Genomic DNA, 10,000 nt, shown 5'->3' with positions numbered 1-10,000 from the left:
GTTCATGCGTGTCCTTTCCTCGGGTCCTTTCAGCAGGGAATGGCAGTGAGACGCAGGTGAGGCACTTTCAGAGGTGGTGCGGTGTCTCTAACATAGAACAGCGTTTAGAAGTTGGCTTAAAATGTGAAGTTAAGATTAGTGACAGCACTAGCGCTCCTTCCTTCTTGAGGATGCTTTATGAGAAGAGAAACTTTAGAAGCCAACATGGGCTTGTGGTCACAAGAGTTAGATTTGTGTCTAAAATGTGTTTGCAAAAGTCAATAAAATTGGCTGCATTTACATTTTCTGAGCTCCTCCCAACTCCTTGGAGCTAAAAAAGATGTTGCAGAAAAAGAAAACAAAACTTGCTTCCATGCAGACTTTGTAATTTAATTCACAAAGACAGTGACCAAGAACTACTTGTGCCTCAAGGAAGATGCTACTAGCCTTTGGAGAAACACGTTTACATGAGCCAGTCCTTCAAAAAGAAAGTGACTAGCTTGCTGCCTTTGAAGATTTCAATATTTACTTTCTTGAAGGTGACCAACATGATCTTTGTCTGCCCCTTGTATAATTCAGGCACTTCAAAAACAAGACGGAGCTTTATAAAATTCAATTTGGTATTCCAACTCAGAAATGCATTATTGGTTCCTTGAGGAAAACAATTTATGTATGGACAGGTGCTATTTTCTTTACCTCTGCACAGAGTTTCCTCCTAGGGCTTGGATATGCTAAGTGAGTTTGCACAAGAAAATGAAGGCAGAGGCTTGCAACCTCAATTACATAATTTATTTATTCAATGTACCAGTTTCTGAAAGGTAGGACAAACATGTGTTTTCTATTTTAAGAGGAGGTTTACAGCATAGAAGCATTGTTAATTCCAGGTAAACTTTAAAGGATCTTCCTGATCCTTTTTTTTCCAAATCTCCTACTATGATGGGGGAAGGGTATACATATAAGACAGAGGAAAGGATCTGGTGACACTTGTACATCTGTAGGATATTATATTCTGTAGGATATTATATTCTCTTTAACAGGCAATTGTTTTGTAATCCATCTCTTTAATTATGAAGGATATCATTTTTTCCACTTAACGGTCAGCATGGTGATTACATATACAGTAATAACCTTCGTGTTAAACCTGAAATTATCCTGAAGCTATGGTTATGCACACCACATGTTAACTCTGCTCATACAGATGAGCATATATAAAAAAGCTGACTTACTATCCTGTAAATGTGACTGTACAAAATTTCCTTGACTGCATCAAATCACTGGGCACCATAAAAATTCAATATCCCAGATTGTTTTTCAGGTAAGAAAAAAAGGGATTCCCATTTTGAGCTGGAGTAATACATGCGATTTTTTTTGCACTGTTTCATTGTGTAATCTGATCAGATTATTTCTGAAATCCATTTTGTTTGAATTTTTCTAGGCGACATTGATCAGCAAGAGATGGCTTTTCCAAGCATGAAGAGTGCTGTTCTGGTGGATGGGGTTGTACTGAATGGTCCAACCACAGATACAAGAGCAGGAGAAAAATTTGTCGAAGAGGCCTGTAGGCTAATAATGGAAGAAGTGGTTTTGAAAGCTACTGATGTTAATGAGAAGGTAAAAATTAAAATCTATAAGGAATTCCAGAAGTGGAAAGGATAGATTTCCCCCTCCTGGTTCCTATGGCTGTGTAAAAAGAAAGTGAAAAGTACAAACTTTCATTTCCTTTGTACTGTTGTCTCAAAGCAATGTGCAGATACGAGTTGGGGTCATTTTTCTGCCTGGCCCCTGCCAAGAGTTTATGTTCATGGATAGTCACTATTCACATTATTAGGAGTTTAACCAACTAGGCCAGGAAGTATGAGGAAGAAGCTCCTGGCCTTTGGTAATCATTTAGATCACAAATAATCCATTGCTGTGATCTATGCACTCTCTGAAGTACTTTGCTCTGCATTTTCTTATGCATATTTTTTACTATTCTTTACAAAGCTCCAAGACGCAGGTGTTATTTACTACTTCCATTTTAAAGATGAGATAGATAGTGAGGGATGAAGTAGGCAAATATTTTGTCCAAAATATCACACTGGTGAGCATCATAGCTAGGTCTAAAATCTAAGCAGTCTGGCATCCAAATTTGCACTCAAGTTCTTTTTCATATGCCTCTAAGAGTCTATTATGTTTTATTGCATTGATGATTTTTCATGTTGGAATTGTATTCTCAACTAGTAAATCTGTGGGAGAGAGAGTTCTCCTCAACTGTATTAATAGTAAATAAAAGTCATTTTAAAGCATTTCTAGTATGTTGTTACTTATTCAGAATGTTTAGTCACATGCATTTGAGAAAGCTGTTAGAATGGACTGGCATTACCTGTGATCGTGGCGTTCCAGGCCGAACATTAAAAGGTATTTCTTATCTATGCACATTGTATGTGTATAATTCCATTTTTTTCTGGTATCTTGAAATTTGTGAAATACTTTGGACCTGGTTTGCTTTGGAGCAGACCACTCTTCTGGCAAGTTGTTTTAAATTGGCCTTTATTCTGTCATTAAATATTTATGGAGCATTAGCTACTGGATAGGCCTTATATTCAGCCCTAGAAGACATAAAGAAACACAAGATAAAGGTCCAATTTTGATCAGAATTTGTAATCTAACTTAGAAAGTAAGTTTTCAATGGTAAAGAGACCAGAGGGTCGCAGTGAGAATGTGATAAATGTTGAGAGTTTGAGGAGCACTTTTGTAATTTCACAGAGGAGTGAACATTTTGAGCTTTGATGTATCACATAAACATTACATAAGATTTGGGTGGGCAGAGAAACATAGGATGAGACCCTCATTTCTAGGGGTGTTAAAGAAAGTAGAAATGTAAATAATGGACAGATCATTTTTAAAGGGCAAGATTTATGTAATACAGCAAGAAGGCATTTCTTACTTTCAGAAGAGCTCCCTCAGGGGACTGACTGGACCTAAGAAGAGAGGGTGGATTGGAATCTTTTACCAAGGAAGCAGCCTCCCAGTCATTCTAGGTGGTGGGTGTGCAGGTTGTCTGCCCCTTTGAAGGTGTAGTGAAAGCCCTTTGGGACTCGCTAGGGAGGTGCTTTTTATACCACTAACTTAACCTCCTTATGTGAGGCTCAACCAGACACCATTAGTAGGTAGAAGACAAATGACTTCACACTTAGTGAGAGGATTACTTCTAGTGCCCTCTCCAGTAGATACACTTCTTCAACCACTTGTTTTAAGAAACAAACTGATTTGTAATTCATATTCAATAAAATTTCCCCGTTTCACTCAGTTCTGTGAGTTTTGATGTGTATAAGAAACCCTCACCACAATCGAGATTCACGACAGTTCCGTCTCCTCCCAGATTTCCCAGTGCCACTTCTGTAGCCATCCCCTCCCCACCCTACCCTCTTATCGCCTGAACACCTCTCTGTTTTTTGGCCCCCATGGAGTTTGTCTTTTCCAGGATGTCATGCAGATGGAATCAGTCATATGTAGCCTTTGAGACAGCAATTTTCCTTCATAAAAATCCACTGGCGATTCTTCCATGTTGTTGAGTATATCTGTGGGTTGTCTCAGGCATTTTTGAATTACCTCTGCCTGTTAAAGATACAGCACCAGAATTTAATTTCATACTTCTCACACAACTTGATATTTACCTCCTGCACATACATCCAAAACTTCCCACCTCTCGGTTTTCCCAAGCCCTTGCTATTAGGAAATAGCTGTAGTCTCTCTCCTCCTCTTCACAACTGAACTTTAAAAAAACCAGAAAACAAAAAAACCCTGTCTCCTTCCTCTCTCTACTTCTTTACCTCCCGTATTCTTACTTCACCACAATCTGGCCTCTGCCTCCATCCCTCTCAGCAAACTACTCATGCTAGGAACACCTCCCTGTTGATGACTTCCATGAACGTCTCAGTCTTCAGCTGCTTTGGCTTCTTATAAGTATTCAGCAGTAGCAAACATCTTCTGAAAACATCCTTTGCCCTTGATTTTGGTGCCACCAAAATCCTCCTAGGATTTCCCTTCTACTCTGGCCTGTTTCCAACCTCTCAGGCAATCTCCTATGCCCACTGATCTTTCCTAGGGGTGTCCTATGCCTTCTGTTCCTCCATGCAGGCTCCCAGAGATATGTTATCTATCCATTGTTAGATCATAGTGTAGCCTGGTACTCTGTCCTTGATTTTTCATTTAAGCTTCAAATAATCATTATACTCAGGTTAGATGTTCTTAAACCAAATGTGCTCAAAATTCATCATCTCTATCCTGCCCACACTGAGAATTTTCTCGTGTTGTGCCATCTCCTCCTGTAGTCATCATATCCTGTGTCCAGCATAAAATTCACAGCATCATCCTTGGCTCATTCCTTATTCTCACCTTCAACATCTATTGATTCTGTATTTACATCTAGTAACTATGTACATCATTTCTATAGCACCTACCTTCATCCAGACACAACCTTATATTGCTCAATCTATTATAGTTAGGTCATATTTGTGCTTTTATTTAGAATTTCTACAAAATTGTTGTCTAAACTATAGATATGACCATTTCATTCCCTAACCTAAACACTTCAATAACTTTCTTAGAGCCAACTCAAACTCAGTAACATGATCCATAAAGCCCACTATGTTCTAGCTTTATCTCTTCACTTATTCTCCATTTATTCAACAGATCTTCATTGAGAATTTATTAAATAGTAGGCTTTGGGTTAGGTACTTGGGATAAGTGAATGCAGACCAAGATCTCTACTCTCATGGAGGCTACATAGAACATGGTAGATAAGTATGGATAAAATACCTTGGAACATAGGTAAGTGCTACAGAATAAAAAAGAGTAGAGAAAGGTTGAGGAGATGCATAATGATTGGGTAATGGACAGGTAGTAATTTTAAGTAAGGGATTAGGGATTGCTCTCATTGAGAAAGTGACGTACTTGAGCATAGCTTGGAAAAAAAATCAAAGTAGCTAGCTATGAGAATATTTGGGTGAGCAGCGTTGTAGGGAGAGAACCCTCCCATGCAGAGTACCTCAAGTAGGAGCAGGCTTCATGTATTCAAAGAACAAGAAGGTGAGTCAGAAAGGAGGTAGATAGTGCTAGATGGAGACTAACAAGGAAACACAGTCAGGAAAAAAGTATTGTACAGGATCCCTTTACAGCCTTATAACTTCATCTTTACTATGAAGTGGAGAGCCTTTGGATGTATCTGAGCAGAAGAATAGCCATAGCTTAGGTAGAAGAGAACCATGCTGGCTGGCAAAGTTGATAAACTATAGGAAGCTATTTTAGTATAAAGCTGTACTTGCTATTTCACTCTTCCTCAAAATTTGTGTTCTAGCCACACCACATGTACCTAATTTTTCAGAAGTATCCCAGGTTTCTTTGGTTTTCAGCATTTTTTACTTTCGTTACTTGCACCTGGAATAGCCCTGGTATCATCTCCCCCCTTGACCTTTGCTTGACTTACTCTATTTTTATTTAGCACCCAGACTTGCTATCTATTGTTTCATCTGGGAAATACTTAACCATGCCAATGGAGGATGCACCCTTCACTTGTGGCAGTAACATCTGCCTCCCGCTCATAGCTCTTCCCATGCTGAAGTACGGTTGCACAGTTAGATCTCGGGACCCCCACTTCTCTCGGAGCTTCCTAAGATGCACGTCATGCTTTATACCTCTCAGTCCCAGGCTCTGGTGGGGACCCCATTAATTGCAGATTGTTGCTGAATCCCCAGGTGTGTGAATGGCGGCCTCCTGAACAGCTGAAGCAGCTTCTTGACTTGGAGATGAGAGACGCAGGCGAGCCCCATGACAGGTTGTTGAAACTCTGCCGAGATGTCATACACTTCAGTGTCAAAACTAGTGAGAACTTTAATTTACTTCCTTGTTGTATACCTTTGACAAGTTCTTGCATTTTTAAAGCGTTTATTTACCTCTTAAGGAATTTGGCATGATAATGTTTATGGAAAGAGAAGTTTTTTTATGAATTAAAAAAAAAGTAGCGTTTCTGATGTTTCTATCATGGTTCATTTAATCCAAATTTGTTGTCGAGGCTAAAGATAAATTAATAGGAAAACTCATGGTGTGGTGTAAATATTATCTATTCCTTGCCAATTTCAATCTGCATTTATAAGGAAGACTGTGCATTATCACTGCTGCTTATCATTTCTTTAAGTTCCTTCAAATTGGAAAATAGTATTTTAATTATATGAACTTGCTGAGGGATTTTAAATCTTTGTGGACCAGAATGCACAGAACAACAAACAAACAAAAACCAAGAAGATATACTTAATATAAATAAGATAAGATTTATTTGGGGGACAATGATTAACTCAGCATTTACTAACTACCAGATTGTGTACCAAGTCTTGCAGGATCAAAGATAAAAACCTTCGCGTAAATATAAGAAAAATAAATATATAGTAAGTTTGGCTGTAATTTTTCACACTAATGCCATCATCTCTATAATCATTTATAAATGCAGTGATGTGGTGCCAGCCATATGCTGAAGTAATTTTATTTTGACTATTAATATCTGTATACACAGGCTGCAAAGGTGGAAGAATAACTTGCCAAAATAAGCATTTCTTAGTCTGATGTGAAAGTAATCTAGTGCTTAAAACCATGCAGACATTATACTTTGTGAATTCTGACACTGGACTAAATTTAGTGGAAAGAACATAATAAAATCCTGGCTAAAAATAATTGGATTATATTCCCTTGGGAAAGTCTGGCATATGTATCAAAACTCAGTTAACATTTCAAAAGCAGAGATACATATCTTATTATTGTAGTGTGTGTCAGAAGTGTAGAATGACATTTAACGCAGTAGATTTTTCAGTTTACTGGATATTTTCCATAATGTTACCATGGAAATCAATCATAAATTAACACAGTACTAAAAACATCTTATTAAAATTACTTGTAGCAATGTCTGGTTTCCTTTGCCAGATCAGAGGAAGTTTTCCATGTTTTAATTGAAAAGACATTTTCTTTTGAGATTTTTTTTCTTATTAAACTCATAGTTTAAAGAGGCCAAAAAAAAAAAAAAAAAAATCCACACAAACTAAATCCTGTAAGTTGTCATGACAGAAATGATTCCCAAATACCTAAACATGGAAATCAACCTCTTGTCTCTTTGTTGCTTGTCATGCTGGGCTGCCTTGGTTTAGAATGTCAAGACAGATAGCCCGGTGCTGGGTGTGAATATTCACACTGTGTAAGACCAAGGGCCTTACGAGATCTGTGTGAGAAAAAGCTGTGTAGAGTTGGAACTCAAAATCATTTGAGTGTTAAAGGGGACTGCGTTTGAAGTGAGCCGCATGGTGAGTCACATCTCACTCTGTTTACATAATGTATCACACTGTCCAGTCTGAGAACTGTGAAGACTGCGCACAGCCCATAGCCTGCGGTGAACCCTGCTGGTGAGGAAGATGCATTTGAAGTGAGGGACATTTTCAGTCAGAGTTTCAGAAGATGAAGGCAGCAGGCTTTGAAACTTGGAAAAAGCAGTGTTCAGATCTATTTCTCAGGAGTTCAGGTTGGATGCAAATTATTGAAACAAGCAGTTGGCAAGTCAGAGCTCTTATGAGGATGCTCACGTTTTGCAGAGAAACATTATTTACTAAAAAGGACTATGAAGAAATTATAACATTTTTGTTATACAAATCATATTTGGATTTTTTAAATTGAGGTATAATCTACATTCAATTAAAATTCATAAATATTAAACACTCACTCCAGTGAATTTGTATGTATCTGTACATTTAAATCACCATCCAGACAGGACTCTGATGATTTCTAGCAGCCCAGAACATCCTTAAGCTGCCAATCAACAGTTCCTTTCCCAAGGTACCCAGACTTCTAACTGCTATCTCCATCAGTGGCTTTGCTGATCCTGAATACATATAAATAAACATGCCTTGTGTATTTTTTAATGTCTGGTTGATTTCATTGCTAGAAAGAATTACTTATGTCATTGTTATGCCAATAGTTTTTTTCTTTTTATTGATGTATAAATGAAGACTTTGTTGTAAATTTACAGACCACCCAAGATTTTTCAACCAACTGTATGCGGGATTGGATTATTACTCCCTGGTGGCCCGATTTATGACAGAAGCATTAAATCCTAGTGTGTAAGTGTCATGCTACTGCAATTTTCCACTGAATATGGACTAGAGATGTTTCTTAAATAGATGAAACTTCATTTAATGAATTTGTATTTAGTGATTTATTTTGCATAATATGATTATTAATAACAGAATAATTTTATGACACTTAGTAGTATTCACAGAGCTGTTTGATTTGTAGAGTGGTCCTGGGAGATAACAAGGGAAGCTTTGTTATCTCATTTAACAGATGAGAAAATTGATTAAGCAACTTCTCATGCATAGCTGCATGAAGAGCCATATCGGTATAACTGCTGGAGAGAGGTTTTGAATAATAAACCTTGAATCTGCTCTTGTGAAGCACAAAATCTAGTAAGAGAAAAAAAGAAGCAAGCCACAATGGTCTTAGCATAAAATTCAGACTCTTGCATGAAGTAGATGTGCAGGATACTATAAATATAAGCAGGGAAAGTTTTCCAAGTTAGGAGCTCAGGAGAGTCTTCTATGAATAAGTTAGTTTAGAACTAAAAAGTCAGTTAGGTGAAAATGGGAGGGACCAGGTCCAGGCAGAAGAAATGACATGTAAAGTGGCCCTGTGGTAGAAGGTAGCTTGACATACTCTAATGAACTGAACAAGTCCTGTAGGTGTGGCTGACAGAGCTACAGGGAGTGTAGTAGCAGATAAGGCTGACAAGATAGAAAACGAACTTGCAGGGGCAAATACTGTGCTTTTTCTACACAATTGATAAAGCCCTTGAATATTCCAGAATTATCAAGTGACCTTGGTATTTAAAAGCTTACTGAAAATCTAGAGTAGATTGGAGTTAATGATTAAGGGGAAATTTCCTTAGGTGACAGGTAGTAGTAGTTTAGATAAAGATGGAAGTGGAAAGAATTGTTCGAAAGATACAGCAAATTATTGTATTCTGGGCCTTGGAAATGAAGGGGGAAGGAAGATTTTAAGATAATGCTGATGCTTTAAGCTTATGTAGCTTGGTTTATTGTTATGTCATTCATCAATGTAAATAAAAAGGTAGAGAGGACTGGTTTTCAAGTATGCAATGGAGAAGGCAAGATCAAAAATTTAATTCTCAGTTATGAACATTTGAGTTTGTAATGGCTCTGAAACAATCACATGTATCACCTAATGTGAAAACTATATAGGCCTGAAATTTTGTTATCTATGGGAATGGTATAAATTTAAAAGTTACTGGCAGCATGATGGTAATTGCAATGGTGGGTGTGGACAAGCTTCCCTGTGTCAGGGATTTTCAACCCTGCTTGCTCATTAGAATCAACCTGGGAACTATAAAGAATTGATGTATAGGCCCCAACCTGGACTAATTAAATATTCATTTCTGTGGCTATTCCCCACTTACTGATATATTGACAAAGCTCAACGAATGATTTTAACACATCTCCATGTTGGAGAACCACCATTATACAAGGCCAGAGAGGCTGGACAAGAGGGCTCCATGCCGGGCTGCGAGGAGTACAACATTATATTGAATAGGAGAAGGAGGAAAGGTCAGGAGAAAATCAAGGCTGCAGACATGAGAGCCACAGAGGGCAGTGTGTCTAATGTCACATGTTGAGCAGATAACAAGTACGAAAACTTAATAGTACCCAATGGATATGGATATCATTGACCCATGATGGGCATAGGCACTAGTCTGCAATGGGTAAGAAGAATCAGGAGGTAAGCCAAAGAGGATAGTAAAATTACACAGCTGTTTGAACCTTTCCTTAAGAATGATAGGTTTTTTAACTTTTCATCTAGGCTATTGAATCTGAAACACTTAGAGGTTTTTGAAATATTGCATTGTTGGGGCTGGGGAGATAGCTCAGTCGAATAAGCACTTGCCTGGCAAGCACAAGGTCCTGAGTTCAATCCCCAGTACCACCAAAAAAAA

General features: G+C 38.0%; 1 protein-coding gene across 3 annotated transcripts in view; it reads left to right on the top strand.

Moving 5' to 3' along the window:
• The window catches only part of Gadl1 (glutamate decarboxylase like 1), a 150,302-nt gene that overhangs the window by 14,401 nt on the left and 125,901 nt on the right, over nucleotides 1-10,000 (top strand). For all 3 annotated transcript variants that reach the window (XM_023718537.1, XM_012515347.2, XM_023718538.1), the window contains 3 exons: nucleotides 1,415-1,590; nucleotides 5,715-5,841; nucleotides 8,024-8,114. In XM_023718537.1, coding sequence (XP_023574305.1) covers nucleotides 1,435-1,590; nucleotides 5,715-5,841; nucleotides 8,024-8,114 — 374 coding nt within the window. In that variant the 5' untranslated portion in view covers nucleotides 1,415-1,434. The remainder of the gene's footprint in view (nucleotides 1-1,414; nucleotides 1,591-5,714; nucleotides 5,842-8,023; nucleotides 8,115-10,000) is intronic.

The sequence above is a fragment of the Octodon degus genome, unplaced genomic scaffold, assembly GCF_000260255.1.
Source record: "Octodon degus isolate 3935 unplaced genomic scaffold, OctDeg1.0 scaffold00059, whole genome shotgun sequence".
NCBI classification, from domain to species: domain Eukaryota; kingdom Metazoa; phylum Chordata; class Mammalia; order Rodentia; family Octodontidae; genus Octodon; species Octodon degus.
Note: the sequence above shows the minus strand (reverse complement) of the source record. Positions and strands in the feature narration are given on the sequence as shown.